The following is an 18,913-nucleotide window of genomic DNA, read 5'->3' as shown; positions in this document are numbered from 1 at the left end:
GAAGTAGCAACACATACACTTCATCTTCAGTAAGATTTACTGTATATGTATGAGTGTGTTTCCTGAGCCTATGTATATGTACATATACATTTACATGTACATGTGAATGCCTGCTGTCAGCGAGGTCAGAAGACAGCCTCAGATCCTTGGTTCGAGAGCTATGAATGGTTATGAGCCACCACTTATTTATCTAAGTGCTGGAAACTCATTCCTCTGTAAGGGCAATAAGTGCTCTTAACCACTGGGCCAGCAATCTCTTCAGCCTCCTATCTGTCACTTTAATAGAGCTGTTTAAGAGTTTAATTGGCATGTATGAAGAAACAATACCTTTATGTGTAGATTATCTAACACACTATTTAACTTATTTATATGAAACATTTAGGTTATTTCCAACTATTTTTGTTATTATGATTATTGTACAGTTTTATGAGTATGTCTATAGCTTAAATTTCTGGACATGGAATTTCTCTATCAGTGACTATTTTTATCAATATAGTTATAAATCAGCATTTCAAGAAGTAATACTAATTTACAATATGTTTTTTTAGTCATTTATTTTTTTAAAGTTCTTTGAAATTTAAGTGTAACTACATATAAAAAGTTTATACTCTGATATATATATGTTAAGCATTAAGATAATAAAAAAATTCATCTCTTTCAGAAGAACCAGAAGTACCCCTTTGTGATCCTTCTTGCCCTTGACCCCTTATATCTCTTTCCCCACTGTATAAAGCATCTACTGCTCTATACTAGACAAGTTTGCTGACTAGAATTCTGATAAATTCCAGCACTCAACAATGAATATTTCCCACCAATTGTAAGGATTCAAAGCCTACCATATTTCTAATAAGATTTACCTAATGACTACGTTGCTTTTATCTAAGTAGACCTATCAAATGATTTAGATCTTCTAGCCCCTCACTTACTACTGATCAGTATTCCACATGCTTTATTAAAGCTCCTGGCTATTAATGTACATCTGATGATATTCCTGTGCCTCTCCAGTAGGTTCTGTTTCATAAAAGTGGTTGATATGTCACGTGATACACAGTTATGAATGTTATTCTGTATAAGATGTCCCTTTTCATTTTTTCTTCCTTCCTTCCCTCCTTCCTTTTTTTTCTTGTGTGTGTGTGGGGGGGGGCAGAGAAGAAGGAAGAGCTGATTTTTGTCTTAAACAGTCTCGTAAACTGAAAATCTACCCAAGGATGGTCTTCCACAGCTGACTCCTCAGCCTCTGTCTGCGTGCTGGGAGCACAGGTGGATGCTGCCATGCCCAGCTCCTCTTTTTTCATTCCTAATGCTCAAGAACTCGGTGTTTTACTTGGCCAACAATCAGTGTCCTGCACTTGCCCTTTGCCTCTATTTGCTTGACACCTTTTGCTAGCCCTTTACTTTTAACCATTCCGGAAAATTTTGTTTTAGATAAGCTCTATTAGATACAACATATTTTATATAGTAACAGTTTTCTTATTTGGTAAATTAAAAATATTTCTCTAAAAAAGACTAATCTCATCCAGATCTACAATTATTATTGTTGTGTTCTATGATATTTGATATAGTTTCTTCTATGAGAAGCATATTCTTGCTTGTTAAAGTTGTTTGTATTTAGGAGTCTGTAACTATGTTCTAGTATTTGCTATATAGCTCTATAATAGACCTTCCCACATAACGCTTTTACTTTTATGTTGTAGTTTTTTTTAACTGTTTACTGTATTTGCTACTAGGACCTTTAAAAAACAATTTTTAACACCAATCCATACAATAAGTTCTTATTTTCCCCCGACTCTTTTATTATTGTTTTATTATTTTCCACTTGTCATGTTTATTTATACTCCCGCTTATGAATTTAAATTTTATTTCTGCCAAGTAAATACCAAAGATTAGCAATGGTATAAGTTTAGCATGATAAAAAATAACTAAGTTCTTCAAAATGTTCATAATGCCATTCAGATCCGTACCACGAATATGCCACTCACTAGTCAATGCAGAACTTGAGTAGTGGCCCACCAGTAGACAGCACCTTATGAGCCTAGGCAGTTTGGATGCTCAACTTACTAGACCTGGATGGAGGTGGGGGTTCCTTGGACTTCCCACAGGACAGGGAACCCTGATTGCTTTTCGGGCTGGGGGGGAGACTTAATTGGGGGAGGGGGAGGGAAATGGGAGGCGGTGGCGGGGAAGAGACAGAAATCTTTAATAAATAAATAAATTAAAAAAAAAAAAGAAAAAAAAAATAAAAAAAAAAAGAAAAAATAAAATGATAAAAAAAAAAAAAATATGTGTACAATTAACTTCAAAGAGTCTCTTCCAGATCTCCTCTCTTCCTAATTGTCAAGCAAAAAGGTGGAGCTTTGTTCATTTCACTGTGACACATAATTTCTACAACTAGATTCATGTCCAAGTTTAAGGAGTGAGACAACACAGAAAAAATTAAATGGGATTTGACCTATCCTCTTGGGAACAGTTTCTCCAAATGAAGAGGAAAGTCCCTTCTTTCCTTTTGAGTTTTAAGCTTTAGTGATTATATAACCACATCAAGACTGCTGCCAAAGGATTCCTGCAGAATGAGGAACAAGACATCAGAAAAGGAGGTAGAAAGGATAGAGACTGGGAATGGGAAGAAGTGGAGAAGGGAGGGAAAGGATGGGAAGGATAGAGGCATGGAGAGAGATTCTTGAATTCCTGCTGAGGGTTAGAATAAAACCCATCAGTTACTTTTACAAAGTTATGACAAAAATCCCCAGGGAAAATAATGGGAAGAATTATTTTTATTTGTGGTCTAAGAGGGTTAGGACTACAGTTGCATATGGCAGCAGAGATGTACCTCATGGTAAACAGAAGATAGAAAGAGAGAGAGACTAGAAAGGAGCAGAGACCAGGAACAAGCCTCAAAAGCAGCCCTCTCCTCAACTTTCTCTAGCTAGAGCAAACCTTTTAAAGTTTATACTACATTTTTAAACACCACCAACAACAAGGGACCAAGCTTTCAAAAGCATGAGCCTAGCGGAGCAAGCCACATAGCCGTCTCATAATGCAAAAATATATTTAGTTCATCACCAACCATCCCCCAAAGTCTTGACAATTCAAACTATGCTAAAATGTTTGTTCAAAATCTCTTTTGGAACTCAAGACAAGCAATTGTGAGACTTTATAAAAACATTCCCATTCAAAAAATGGAGAATGGAAGTAGAGCGAGGAATGATCAGACCAAAGCAAGACTAAAAGCCCAGCAGAAAAACTCTTCCTGTAACCTATGTCCAGCATCACACACGAGCTCTAAGGGGTGAGAGAGGCCCTGCCTCTATGGCTTTGCTGCTTGCAGTCCACACACTGCCTCTCTTCTGGGCTGGTGCCACTTGTTACATGGGGCATGTATCAGAAGGTTCATGTTTCAGCATCTCAAATATCTTGAGAATTCCACTGCAGTTTAAGACTTCATCTGCACAACTTCACATACTGCCCTCTCGGGCAGCCTGCAGAATTCCAACTCTCCTACATACTGCCTGGCCTCCCAGGTCTTCCTTTGAAATCTGGATGAAATCCTCCTGGAACTCCTGCACAAAGTACAAACCTAGAATCATGTGGTAGACAGTGTCAAGGTCTACTGTCAGCTTGTGCAGTAGCTGGGCAACTAAGCCCACAAAAGCACTTCCTTTCCCAGGTGGCTCTGTCCAAGCCATAGCAGTTAGAGCTTTCTTCTCAGCTTTTGAAACCTTTACACCTTACTCATTTAAGGGATAGAATCTGGTCAATTGCTGAGAAACATCTAGGCTTGTTTCAAACATTGTTCAATTTCTTAACTTCTTTTAATTGCTTCAGAAATGATGACTTCTTAGCTCCAACTTTACACTGGCTTTTCTGTCAAACCTGAAAGGTATTCAGGTCTTTGAGCCTGCTTTAATTCTCTCCATAAGCTTGGCAAAAGAAACCAGAAATCACAGGCAGCATCACAGACTGCTACATTGTCCTGAAAATTTCTCAAGTTTTAATTAGTCTATTAGTCACTTTTAAATCCATCCTCAATCAAAATCCTAAGCATGGATAAATACAGACCAATTATTTGTTTCAGCAAGTAACATGAATGGGTTCTAATCCAGGTCTTGGTAGTGTCCTCATTACCACAATCTTATGGGTCAGCCTTTCTGATCTGTGTTGTTATCTGTACTCTGGCTTCTGAGCTTCGCCCAGAATTGCCTGCTATATTCAGATTATACAGCATTCTAGACTATCTCTAAACTCTGCATTCCTCCCATAAACCAATTCTAAAGGAATAAGAACTTTATGACACTAACAACCGAAATTCTCCAGTACTAATCTCCTGTGTGTACCTTCAGAAACTTAGCTGTGACTAAAGGAGGGAATAGTCTCTGGAAGGGAACACTGATTTGGTCTTACAGTTTCAGAGCGTCCAGTTAGTCTGTGGACCTCACTCCTTTGCCTTCAAGTAAGGCTTACCATTAAAGCAGCAGGAACATGTGGAGGAGTCTGTTCATCTCATAGCAGAAAGAATGCAGAGACACTCAAAGGATTAAAGATGAGGCATATCCTTCAAAGACACGCTCTCCAGTTACCTATTTCTTCCAACCATACCCTACCCTTCTAAAGAATCCAGCACCTCCCAAAATAGTGCCTCCAGATAGGGATCATAGCTTCAACACCGGAGCCTGTAGGGATAGTACTTTTTCCAATCTAAACTTTGCATTTGGTTCTTCTAGCCTCTCTGTTGGCTTTCTTTACATTCCTTCAATATATTAAAACAGCCAATTTAATACATGTGTCAGACCTAACATCATGCCCAGTTAATCCCTATTGACTGCTTTACTGATTATAACTTACATTATTTTTAGTTTTTTCTTTGTTTGTTTTGCACTCATCATGGCTGTTTTGCTGGAGCACCACACTCTTAGTATATAGCAGTAACTGGGGTTTAGTTTGTTTTTCCAGTAATCTGTCTTAACCTGCCAAAACCTGTCCCCTTCAATGGCACACAGGCAGGACATCTCAGTCCAGTTTAGCCTGGCTCCCTTGCAGCTGTGCAGAGGGCTTTGCTGCTTAATGAGCAGCCAATGACTTGGGCAAAGGTTGTGATCACACACCTTGAACCTGTCGGTCTCTGTGTATAAGGCTTGGAAATCCAAGTCCCTTAACTTTTCTTTTTTGTCAGACTCTCTTGGGTCTCCAAGCACAGAAAGCATACTTCAGCTCTCCTCTCTAGAGTTTATCATTAAGTTTCTGGTTTTGAGCTCACAAAAACCAAATGTATAACCTTAAGCTAACAAAGCAGCGTGTTTTTTCTGTTACCTCCCAGTAAATTCACCACTTTCAACAGTGAAGTAATAGGGTGGTTTTTTTTTTTTTTTTTGTTGTTGTTCCTTATAGCTCCATCCCAGCTTGCAACAAGCCACACCAACTTACAAGTAGCAGAGATGATTATCTTAGTTCTCTTCCTTTACCAAAATACCCTGCCCTGCCAATTCATTCCCCTCTTCATAAGGGCCATGCGAAGGGTGCTACTCTTGTGGACTAATCTAAACCCAATCCATCCCACAGAGGACTGGGATTTCAACCTGAGAATTTGAGGACACAAACATTCCACCAAAGGAATGATGAACAGTCCTCAGCAACTCACTCACCTAGGTGGTGAAAAGCCTGAGGTTAAAAAGAAGGTCACAAATTCACCTGCTTTTAGATAAAAATCCATCTGTTTTAAAGAATATATGTTCCTCGGGTTTTTTTTAACTACTTTTGGTCAATGTCCAATATCTTTAAATGACCACTTTTGACATTTTTAAATATATAAATTTGCAAAGGGAAACTCCAACCTTTTCATGCCAGGATTACCAGAATCCGAGTGCTGTTTCTTCTCATGACAGAGTTTCAAAGTTTTAATTTTTCTGATCCTTCATAGAAACAATTTTCCTTTCAAGTAAAAGATATCACCATGTTATAGCTAATATTTCTTCTCAAGAAGTAACACATCAGGAGTCCATTATGGCATCACTTATAAACATGGAAAAACCTAAAAACAATGCCAATGACCTCAACACTGGGAAGGGTAAAATAAATGTTACTAAAGTGTATGAAGAATTGGATAGGCTTATGACAATTTCTACAAGATATATTTTCTGTATAGTTACATATTACTAACATAACATTACATTTTGTATGTTTACATTTGTGAAAGATTAAGCATAGAGCCAGGCCTAATGACAAAGACCTGCAGTTCTAGCTATTCAGGAGTCTGAAACAGGGGAATCACAAGTTTAAGGACAGTGTGCACAACTTAATGATACTCTGTTCCAGCATAAAAAAATGAAAGGACAGCTGAGGATACAGCTAAAAGGTAGAACACTTGCTTGCTATGTATGAAGCCCTAGATGCCATGCTTCCCTCTCTAGCACTGTCCACACACACACACATGCATGCATAAAAAAGAAAGAGAGAAATGGATGAAAGTTTAGGTTTTCTAGAGATACACACATAAATGCACAGGTATGCATCTACAAAGATATGAGATAAAATATAATAAGATCTACTTCTGAGGAAAGAGCAGAGACAGTCACAGTTAAAAAGCTCTTCGTTTTACCTGGTAATACCTTAAAGTGCTTACACAATTACTGTATTTATGCATAACTGTGCAACAAAACAGTAATTTAACAAAGGGTCTGTCTAACCTATGCACCACTTCTTGAAGAGTCAATAACATCAGGAGCTGTATACAGATTCGAAAGGATTAAAAAGAACACTTTATTGGGGACAGGGAGAGGGAGAGAGAAAGAAAGAGAGAGAGAGAATATGAGAATATGACAAACCTAGCTAGGCATGGTAGCTCATACCTGCTACCTCAGTTCTAGAAGGCTGAAGCAGGAGGATTGTTTTGGATTCCAGGCTGTCCTGGCCTACAGAGTAAGACTTTTGTCTTAAAAACAAAAAATACACCAAACCAAACTAATCAAAAAAACAAACATCCTCCCACCTCAAAACAACCTAAAACTATTAAACAACCTAAAATTATTTGGCATCATTTCTAAGGCCAGATTCTTCTCTCTGGAATTAATCTTCTTATTCATCTCTTAAGATATTCTACGCCATAAGAATTAATTTGCACTTTTAATCATCAGTTACTTTCTTACTAAGTCATTTCAGTCTGTCACATTAAATAATATCTTTAAATAACTCTAATAGATGTCTGTAAGTTATAAAACTTCTTTATGGCTTACTGTTTAATTTTAAATCATTAACAATCACTCCTTTTATCTTGCAAACAAGAAAATTTCTGACAAATAATATTTTACCTTAACTACATCTTTTCAGATACCCAAAAGAAAACAGACTTGAGGACATTATAGAAATAAATAAAAATTACTTACCTTTCTCCTTTAACTATACACACACATGAAATATGCACTAGCATGCTCTTGCACGTAGCTCCCAGCTACCTGGCATGAGACAGTTACTAAGTTGAGTTCTCTATTGATTCTTTCAAATACTATCAGGTCAGAGGACTTGTTCTGATTCTTCTTAAATGCTCTACAACTCTCTCACAATTGAAAAATGATCAAATAGATAATATTTTCTTTTTATAGTAATGGAGGGAGGAAGATTTACTACTATTGCCAGAAGAGACTGCTAATATAAACACACACCTACAGGTGATAAGTTATTAATCAAAGGCATCAAGTGGCATCAACAGTAGAAGCCTTTACAGTCTCCTATTCTTTTAACTGTTCCATGATTGAGTCATGCTTATAAGCAGCAACCCCTTGTGTGATTCTTCCACGAAGTAATCTCAGTTTTTTCCTTTAATAGGAAGAAGGAAAATGTCCAGAAGGCTAGAAGGACAGTAAAGGCATTTTGCAACTAACAGGCCAAGGGGATAAACACCTGAGGACTCATTTTTAACATGTGCTAGATAGATAGATAGATAGATAGATAGATAGATAGATAGATAGATAGATAGATAGATAGATAGATAGATAGATAGATAGATAGATAGATCTTGAGACAATTTACTTGGCTACTCAACACAGAACTAGTATTAGAAAAAACAGTTTCAGTCCAACACCTGCCACTAAGCCATGTGGTTTATTATTAGTACTGAGGGAGCCAAGGTACCAACTTAGTAGGTCAACACCAACTATCTCTCATTTCCATTGTGATGCTAACTCAGACAGAGAAATGAAGGGATCAGAAATCCTGTGGAACTTGAAAGTGGTTGCAAAGTTTACTAAGGTGTAAAACGCACACAGGATAGCATTTATGACACAAGAGAGTACTTGTGGGTTGATGAAAAAAGAGACCATTTAGAAACTCCTTGTCTTCAGTAGGGTTGAAGAGATGCTGGATGACAGATCAACAGTGAGTATGATTTAGCATTCTCTCTCATTGCCTCCCAGAACTGTGAAAGTTAACTACACAATCACTGTGTGGGTATTTTCCTTCCAATAAACCGTGAAGTGGAATAGGAAAGAAAAAAACTATTAAATATAAATTGTTTCCTTTCTTTCAAACTGCTTGTCTTACATTCTTGCTTAAAGTAGCCTTTTACAATTATGGCTTGGGGTCTAGTTAGGTGGTAGAGCACTTGCCTGGTACACACAAAGCCCTGGGTCTAGCCTCTAGGAAAGTAAGGAAAAAAGAAAAATGGCATGCAATGCTGAAGAATGGTAATAGATTTGTATTTTAATTATTCACTCTATATTATATAGCTAACAAAAATCAACTGTAATGATTGTTTGCCCAGCTTAAACTGCTGTAACAAAGTAGAGTGGTTTTGTCGGGGTTTTTGTCTTGCCAGGTTCCTGCAGCAAAACCTCAAACAACAGAATGGTGCCAACGTGTGGACAACTGTATCCACATAAACCCTGACAGAGCTTGGGAAGGAATTCTAGACAGAAAAGAATAGAGTAAAGCATGGCTTCTTGGTAGCAGCAATTTCTCGGGTCTGTTCTGCTTGCTAGAGGCAAGCGCTCTCATTTAAGAGAGGCTTCCTGACAGAGGCAGAGGAAGGTGGATCTCTGCAAAGTTCAAAGACAGCCTGGACTACAGAGGGAGTTCCAGGACAGCCAAAGATATAAAGAGAACCTGTCTCAAAAAGTAAAAGTAAGGCAGAGCAGTGGTGGCGCACGCCTTTAATCCCAGCACTTGGGAGGCAGAGACAGGCGGATCTCTGTGAGTTCGAGGCCAGCCTGGTCTACAAGAGCTAGTTCCAGGACAGGCTCCAAAGACACAGAGAAACCCTGTCTCGAAAAACCAAAATAAATAAATAAATAAATGTAAAAATAAAAGAAATAGAGGTTAAAATAAAGCCATGTAAAGATGGAAAATACACAGAGAATCTTGATACTGTATGTTATTATGCTCTCTTTGAATTGTTTGAATGCTGAGGAAGGAGCAACAGCTGCTAAAAGGATATTTGCTTATAAATGCTGCCGAATTAATTTAAGATAGGTATCTGAAAATACCTTGACTTTAAGATTGAAGTCAAAAGGTATGTTACTTTGGAGAGGAGATTTTGCTTTTGTTTCCATGGGAAATAAGAGGCTGTGGATTCAATCTGAGTTAAGAAAAATCGGGTTTGATCAAGGAAGACAACCTGAGAAATCTCCGGTAGGAACAGATGGCCCAGATGTCTGAGTTCTACATCCAGAACAGATTCAAAACTGCTGCCTGAGATGATCAAGACTCACAGGAGACTCCAGTCAGGACTTGATCATAATTCTAAATTTTCTTTAGGTCCCCATAAGATTGTCAGCGCCCCCAACCAGCAGGAATTAGCCTGGAAAAATACACCCACATTCCCAAAAAATGGACTATGGATATTCTTGTTTTTTGTTTTGTTTTGTTTTATTTTTTTTTAAAAAAAGAGGGAGAAGTAGTGCAGGACAATTGTCTATATTCTGTCAATTATGTTTTAAATAAATGTTGATTGGCCAGTAGTCAGGCAGGAAATACAGGCTGGACACCAGACAGGAAGTAGAGGCGAGTCAATGAGAACAGGAGAATTCTGGGAAGGAGGAAGCCCATTCCTCCCCAGTCCTGTCCCAACCACAGAAGAAGATGATGTATGTGATTGCCCTCTGAAAAAGGTACCAAGCCATATGGCTAACATAGGTAAGAATAATGGGTTAATATAAGTTATAAGCGTTAATAAGAAGCCTGAGCTAATGGGCCAATCAGTTTAACATTAAATCTGTGTGATTTCTTTGGGGCTAATTGTTATGGGACCTGGTGGGAGGACAGAAACCAAGCAGGACAGAAACCTCAGTCAACAGAGTAGCTTCCTCTCCATGGGGTGAACAAGATGTCTAGCATATGCTCAAAAACAAACAGTACTGAGCTCTGTAGATTCCACAAATATACAACTATGATGAAGCTTATGAATTAGATGCAGGATAACAGATTGAGAGTGATTAATAACACAACTGTAACAACTTAAAAAAAATACCGTAACTGTTACTTGACTATGCTACTCTTTTCAGATGGCAGTTATTCACAAATAACTAAAATCACAGAATATGCAACTGTTGATAAAAGGGAAGTATCATACCATAGCCTTTTGTTTGTTTCCTATAGTTATAGAGGGTGGAATTATGATAAGGGTACCGGTGTGGTTTAGTGGAGGCATTTTTTGAAATTGTGCACCGCTGATTTTTCATTGCTATTCTCAAAGTAGAAAGTGAAGTTGAGAGAGTTGTGTTGGGTCACCTTCATAAAGGCATTAGGCCTTACTTCTAGAAATAACACACTGGAGGTAGGACTTCAAAATTTGAGTTGTAGAGAATCACGTTTATTTTGTAATAATGATTACAAGATAAAGTCAAGATCCAAAAAGAATCCCTATCTAGATTTCCTATTTCATCAACTGTTTTAAATAAAAATACTTGACCAGACAAAGAGAAAGAATAGCTTTCCATCACTTACAGCAGCACTCTTCTTTATCCATGGTTTTAGTTCCCTATAACCAACTGGGAGTGGTCTGAATATATCAACTGGAAAATCCCAAGAAAAAACGGCCCTCAAAATAAAACTGACACTGTTTGCACTGCGTGTTGAATTCTTGCACCATCCTGCTCAGTTCTATCAGGGTCATGAACTGTTTGTCTACTATAAACACTCCTCTCTCCTTTTCTCCCTCCCTGTCTCCCTCCCTCCTCCTCCCTCTCCTCCCCCCCCCCCCCTCTCTCTCTCTCTCTCTCTCTCTCTCCTGCAGGCCAAAAGTCTGGGTGTTCAAATAATCCTTTTTTAATAGTCCCAAATTACAAGACAAATGATGAAAGTACAAGTATTTTAAGTGAAAAAGTGAACAGTTTAGTTTTCTAAGGAAACCAAATCATTCTGTGATAAGGTTGCTATGATCTATCTATGGTAAGAAAAAAAGAACCATGAAGAAAAAGGATGGAAAAAGAAATACGTAATAGTTTTGTGAAAGTAACTATAGTAACAACCATGGAAAGGCATTAAATTTGTGAGTGTAGTTTTAAAAAAACAATATATACATGGCTCTAGAACTTGAGGTTTGGGCATCTACCAGGGGCTTAGAGTGAAATCATTGTATCAGTTTCCAGACGATTCCATTTCCCGCTTTTAAGTTACATCTCTCAAAGAACAAGATTTACACTCTTCTTAGAAGTCCCAAAATAGTGTCTTACATACCACAGATAAACAACAAATTATTAGTAAATAGATGAATAATGCCATGAAAGATTACTAGTGCTATGCATTTTTTTCTTTTTATTACTAGTTTTATCCTCTTGGAAACAAATAACTGACACATTAAAACTAGAATATAATGTCTCTTTGGTATTAGTTTGAGTTTATAATACTATCTGTATCTGTAAGAAGCCAGAAGGCTCTCTTCATCAAAGATGTCTTTACCCAAAGTATAACTAAATTTAAAATTAAAGAGTTTTTTAGTAAAAGCTCCTCCTTAATTTTGTTGTGGTTGAATTTGACAAAATGAATTTCTCTAATTTTATCCTAGTCAAAAATGCAACAAAATATACACAGTGGGTAGAAAACACAGTGACAACATGGGGAATCATCTGACTAGTGGGCACCTGAGGAAGATGGGAGTTCTGAAGAGAAAGAGAGGACACACAAAATGGGGGAGAGGAAATAATTAATGATAGCCTGGGCACTTTCCAGACCCAAGAACTGTGAAGTTGCTGAACTAAATGCAACGCTGAGCACCTAGCAAAACCAACGGGAACAGATTCAAACTAATACTTGAGTGTGAAATTTCTGGGCACTGAGGACAAAAAAGAGAGAGAGAAGTACATGCCAAGACTCAGGAATCAGAATTGCTCACTGACCACATCTAAAGACAGAAGATGGAGAAGGTCTTTAAATTTTTACAGCTGAAAATTCTTTGCCTTATCAAGTGTAAGGCAGTTAAATATAATTTTATGAGTTGGTGATATAAAGTTTCACAAATTTAACCTACCGCAAGTGTTTCTTAAGATTATTAAAAGTCATACTACCACCCTGAGCATGAAACAAAGAACAAAAGAGAAAGATAAATGATCCAGGCCCTAAAAGCTCAACCCAGAAAGTAAAGGTAATGTCCAAGAAAGGACAACCAGACACAGAGAATTTGTACTGTGTTCTGGCCAAGTGAGAGGCTTAGGAGTAACATGTTCAGAAAATAAAGTTGACATATTTTAATAATACCCTTAAGGTTCATGAAGAAAATTAGCAAGGATTTCAGTGTTGAACATTAGTTAGGTAGTGGTTTGGAAAACTAAGCAAATAATTATTAATGCCAAGAAAATTAAAATATAAGAAAGGAAAATAGTAACTATAGTTTATGAATGGAGTTTATCAATATATATACAAAATAAATACCAATCTGAGCAAGATTCCTAATGTAGTGATGTTGGGACTGGAAGTACCTATTACGTATACACATGGTTAAAGGTGGAACGGAAAAGGCTAAACTAAACTGTCATCTTGCGAAATGGTTAAAAAAAATTTTTAAAACAAATCAGGCATCAGTAATGTAAACCGCTTCATTTACTTGATATGGAAATAAAAACAAAAACAGTTTAAAAACAAAACAGAAAGTTCAAACTCAAATAGGAGTTGAGGAACACAATAATTTTTTCTCTATATATGCATTAACAGCTTTAAGTTAAAAGCTAAAAGAAAAAAAACAAGTGCAGCTATCATGTGTAAATAGTAACCAGTTTAAATGTAGAAAAATCATAAAGCAAAATCAATTAACTGTTGGTGTGATGATGTAGCTCAGTGGCAGAGGGCATACTATGAGGGCCTTGGTTCCATTCCCAATACTGCCCAAAACAACAATAATGACAAAAAGCAGACAGATTTTTGTTTGTTTTGAGACAGGGTTTCTCTATGTAGCTTTGTGGTCTGTCCTGGTACTCTTTCTGCAGACCAGGCTGGCCTCAAACTCACAAGAGATCCTCTTGTCTCTGCTTCCCGAGTGCTGGAATTAAAGACACGCGCCACCACGGTCTGATAAGATTTTTTTTTAAAAGAAAAACCTAAAGACAAAGTTGTCTTTATATATTAACTATTTCATTATTCTTTAGGTCTATATCATGAAGTATGTCTTAGTAAAACATTCAACTAATATGTAACATACAAAATACTCTTAAAACTCATGCCATGAATAATATTTCCAACTTTTAAAAGATACAATCATTCTCAACATTTGTAAATATGAAAATTTAACACAAACAGAAAGTTTTCAGTCCACTCACTTATGTCCTCATAAAACTGTCTGTCCTTACAGCCACACTTATCTAGTGTCACACTAGCAGGATCATCCTACCAAGGTACTGGGGCTCAGATAACACTGACCTACAATGAAATACAATTCAGGGTAGAGTAGATATCATGCTGAACTAAAATGATTGGTTTTATATAAGTTAGTAGAGTAGAGTAAGTCCATAAACTTAAGGACATTTTACTCTGGCTCAATGTTCAGACTGTTGCTTACTTTTGCAAGAGTATATATGTAGTGCTCCACTAGAAACTGGGATGCAGATTCTTTTCCCCAAAGTTCACCCCTTCTGGGCTCAGTAAGAACTCAGGCCAGCATGCAGAGAATCCTCACATGAACATTACTGCAGTCAAATATATACACATAGCTTTTATTCTATGTGTCCAGGTGAAATCTTACACATGATAGCTTTAATAATTATTTAGCAAGGTTTTGGAAATTTAAGAAGTCAATGAGCTCTTATGTTGCTGAAAACTTAGATTATATCAGATTTTTTTAGGTTTTCCATGTTTATCTGAAAGAGTTCCTGGCTGTTAAGAACTTAAGCAATGTGCAGTCTGCTCAAAGCAGTGAAGCAGCCCTCTGACAAGTCTAGTTGTACTTTATCTTTCCTTGTTGCACGGTTCCCTATGACAGACAACTGCATGTCCTTGCCAGGCCCCATTTCTAGCAGTTACAAACTGTACTGGGTGTCATCTTTTCAAAAATGCTTGGAACAACATAAATTAAAAATATAATGTGACTTTCATAAATTTTAAAAGCTTCCACAGTTTCTCAAATACTGAAGATGTTTCACAAGTTTGCTTCTAAAGCAACACTTTTCTATTTTAACAAAGCTTCCCTTCCACACCTAGGTCTGAAAAGACAGCTGTTTACATTTACCAGGTGACATGCCCAGAGCTCACACACACATATCCAATACAGGCAGTCCTGACCAAATCATGAGGAAATCATCTTGCTTCCCTCTGATTTCAGCAGCTTCTTCCTCACTTTCTATTCCTATACCCAAGTTTTTCAATATTCTCAAACTACTCTGGACCAGTAAAAGGTCTACAGGGTTGTGATTGTTCTGTCACAATTTCATATTCCTGTTGTAAAATATTTACCACTATACCGTCAACAGACTTTGTGAAAAGAGAAAAGTTAGAGAGGCTAATTGCCAGTTTCCCCAACTTTTACCTCTACCTGTGATGAAAGAAATATTTCATCATTTCTTATCTCTTTTCCACAGATCAGGGAAATACACCTTTCTTATTTCACAAAGCTGATATCTGTACAATGGTTATACCTGCCTGCCTGCTATGGGACCATGACACTGGGGTTTCTTCTCAATTTTAACTCCAGGATCTCCTCTGCACTTTATGCTTCTACATGCATAAATGATAACATCTTCCCCAGTCATAAATAACTACTTTCAAGAAGCTCTAGTTTGAACCTCATTTCCATTTAAGCATTCATCACCTCCCTCTACCTCACAGCAGCCTCTACAGATTAGCCTGCACTGGGCATGGTCTCTTCAGTTCTCCACACTGCTACTGCTCTCTTCAAATTTCTTCAGTGAAATTAGGAACAGCCTAACTGACAAACTAATGAAATATTCTACTGAAGGATAAACTATCACTGCCTGTGCTGACTTCTCCCCAACTTGACAACCTTAGATGTATTTGGGAAAAGGGAACCTCAATTGAGAAAATGCCTCCGTAAGGTCAATCTGTAGACAAGTCTGAGGGGGTATTTTCTGGATTGATGGTTGATAGGGGAGGTAGTGCCCTGAGCCCTTTGTGGGCACTGCCAGTCCTGGGTAGGTGATCCTGAGTGTATAAGAAAGCAGAGTGAACAAAGCAGGAAGAACAAGGCAGTAATCAGTCTTGGAGACCTGGGCTTCCCAGAGCATGGACTGTAATCTATACACCAAATAAACCTTTTCCTCCCCAAGTTACTTCTGGTCATGGTATTTTATCACAATAGAAACCTAAGACACTTCTGCCAAAATCCTTGACAATTTCATTCTCTCAAGAGACCTCATTTACTTCAACAAGCATTTCTCTGATTACTTCCAAATCCCAGTTACAACAGCAATCTCGCCAACTGACTTTTAACGTACTTCACTGGGTGTTAAAGACTGTGCTTTTAATTTACCATTGTAAAACTATTCACCCACCTTACCAAGCTGAGTCCTCCTACAACAGACTCAACCTTTCATGTATATTATGATGTCACTATCTGTCCATTCTCTTCAAAACTTCTTAGTTCTCTAAATCCTTAATTTTCTGCTTTTACTTTAAAACAAACGAACAAACAAAACTAAGTTCAGCCAACTAAGTTGTTAATTCCCACTATGTCCTTTGCTTTAGAGTTCCCACTTCCCCTATTTAAATTGCCTCTTGACTGGTCTACGCTCCTTCTTTAATGTTGCCCATGTCCATCTTCCTGACACATGCACAGGACACCTTAAGTTACACCTACATATTAAATCAAAACAAGGCAACACCCAAAACAGAGCTCAGCTAAATGTCACTATTCCTGATGTTCTTTCACCTCGCAGTTGTTCTCCTTTGAAAAAACTTTAGGACTGAGATCTCACAAAACAGGCCAAAACTTAGTATTATTAAATCAACACTGTCTGAAAGTATTTTCATACATCTAATGAACACTGAAAAACACGAACCATGACTACAGGATCAATGTTACATTTTATTAAATCTAAACATTCAAGTCATTAAAAATGAATACCTCAAAACTATGTAACTTCAGACTGATGAGTTTTACTGGGAGACTGTTTCCAAGTAGCACATAGTTTACAGATGTACTTAGAAAAATAGGTCTGCAGGGGTGAAGACCAAACTCACTGCCTGGCACATACTACCCAAGTGCTTTGTCACTGACCTACACCCTCCAGTTCAACTCTGTCAGGATAGAGGTGGCTGAAGAAAAGTCACCTGCCTCTTCACTTGCCCACTCTTTCACACTATTTTGAGCCATTATCACCTGTGCAACAGTCATCACCTGACAAATTCTCCACTTTCAACTTAGTTCTCAACAATATTCTTTCTACAGAGCAGCTACAACTGCCACTTATAACACAAGGCAGATCCTACTACTCTCTCCTAATGCTGTCCAAAGGCTTTCCAGTCCACTTACAGCCTGTCACAGTGCGTGTTGAACCTCTCTAAGCTCTTTCATTTCCTATAGCTCCCCACCCTGTCCACCAACCTCCAGTCATGTTGGCCTCCTCTCCTTTAAATGTGCCCAGTCCATTTGGTGTTTTTCACTTACGTAGCATCTTTACCACTCCCTACCACCTCATCTGAAACGGCCCTCCCAGAGATCCGATAAACCTTTATTTTCTCAGTTACTTGGTGTAGCTGTCACCTCCTCAGAAGACAAACCCAAATGTAGTAAGGAGGCCGCCTGTCTGTTTGTCCAGCCACCTAGACTCCCAAAATAATTACACAGAAACTATATTATTTAAATTACTGCTTGGCCAATCACTTAAGTGTACTGCTAGCCAACTCTTACATCTAGAATTAACCCATCTCCATTATTTTATATTTTACCATGAGGTTTGTGACCTACTGGCAAGGTTCTAGCATGTATGTCTCTGACAGCTGTTCCATGGCTTCTTTTTGACTCCACCTCCTTTCTGCCAGCATTCAGTTAAGTTTTCCCCACCTAGCTCTACTCTACCCTATCTGGCCAAGCCAGTTTTCTTTATTAGCCAAGATTCACAGCATACAGAGGGGAATTCCAAATCACTCAAACACCCCATCTTTAGCAGCACCTAGCCTGACACTCTCCATCATAATCACACTCACCCAAGCTACCTTTGTTCACATGCCTGTGTGGCTCAGAGTCATTCATTCACAGTTCCGTTTCCTCTGGCACTCAGACAAAGGCTTGATACACAGCAAGCAATCAGGTACTTCTCAGTGTCTAATGTCTATCAAAGCTGTGTCTTCGAAGTTTCAGGCTCAGTATTTCCCATAAAATTTCCAAGGGTCCCTGAAACTCCAAATTTCCAAGCTTATCATCTGACCTGCCCCATATTCCATCTTAATTAATGCTAGCATGTATAGCTATTCTTCACTATTTCCCCATCACAAAGACTTTTCAAATTCAGAATTTTGCATATTCCTCAAATTACACCTCTTTCATAATTCCACTATCACTACTTCATAACTTAATACTTCTCAATTATTACCTCTCATTTCAAAATCTAAAACGGATTCACTTCCCTGGCCCTGCATCTTAGTTTCTTTGGTGTTGTTGTGATGGAACACCCCGACAAAAGTTGCTTACAGGAGGATTCTTCTGGCTCACAGTTCAAAGATGAAATCTGTCATGGTGAGAGGTTGAGGAGGGAGAGAGCAATGAATGAATGCACTGTTACTCAGCTCCCTTCCCCACTTATGTAGTCCGAGATTCCAGTCAGGGAATGGAGCCACTCTCACTTAAATTAATGCAATCAAAACACCTCCCAAAGGACATCCCCAGAGGTCTGTCTCTCAGGTGACTCTCTTCTGTCAAGTGGATAATTAACAGTAACCATCACACCCTGCTATGATTTCACTATGGTTTCTCTCCTCTGAAACTCATATTTGTGTTTAATCTCTACTGAGTGATAAATTAAGAGAAGAAAATATGATCTGATTATAGTACTGATAGGCTGGACCTCTGGACTGTATTAGAGTTAATATAATCTTAGAAGAAGGAGAAAGAAAAGAAACATGCTTCCTGACGCATGCACAGGACGCCTTATCAACAAGAGAGCCATGGGCAGATGTGGCCCTTAAACCTGTACCTCCAGAACTACAAGTCAAATAAACCTCTCTTTCCTTAATTTACCCAGTGTATAATACTTTTACTAGTAACATTAAAGTAAGTAAAACAATCTCTAATATCATCCTTAGAATGAGCTTTCCTAAACATAAACACATTTCTCCCCTGGAAAGATCATTTACTAGCTCTTTTTCACCTATAAAATCCAATTTCTTTTTATGGTTCTGCACTAACATTCCATTAAACAGCCCAGTTCAACTTCCTCTTATCCTTCCTTACAGGGAATTCTATCCTCACTTGGCCAATTACTACCCCTTAAGTTCAATACTTCATCCTGATATGACTTTATCTAACTGACCTAAGTGAAGACATCCGTGACCC

At 38.0% G+C, this 18,913-nt stretch overlaps 1 protein-coding gene across 6 annotated transcripts in view; it reads right to left on the bottom strand.

The window, feature by feature from the left end:
- The window catches only part of Pals2 (protein associated with LIN7 2, MAGUK p55 family member), a 92,798-nt gene that overhangs the window by 53,648 nt on the left and 20,237 nt on the right, over positions 1 to 18,913 (bottom strand). Inside the window, exon 1 of one of the 6 annotated variants that reach the window (XM_075955158.1) lies at positions 17,955 to 17,973. The exons of the other annotated variants lie outside the window; for them this stretch is intronic. Within the exon in view, the coding sequence (XP_075811273.1) occupies positions 17,955 to 17,961 (7 nt within the window). The 5' untranslated portion in view covers positions 17,962 to 17,973. Of the gene's footprint in view, positions 1 to 17,954; positions 17,974 to 18,913 lie in introns of those variants that run through there. 6 annotated transcript variants of the gene reach the window in all.

Source organism: Microtus pennsylvanicus, chromosome 21 (genome assembly GCF_037038515.1).
Source record: "Microtus pennsylvanicus isolate mMicPen1 chromosome 21, mMicPen1.hap1, whole genome shotgun sequence".
In the NCBI taxonomy this organism is placed as follows: domain Eukaryota; kingdom Metazoa; phylum Chordata; class Mammalia; order Rodentia; family Cricetidae; genus Microtus; species Microtus pennsylvanicus.
This window is presented reverse-complemented; position numbering and strand designations above follow the sequence as displayed.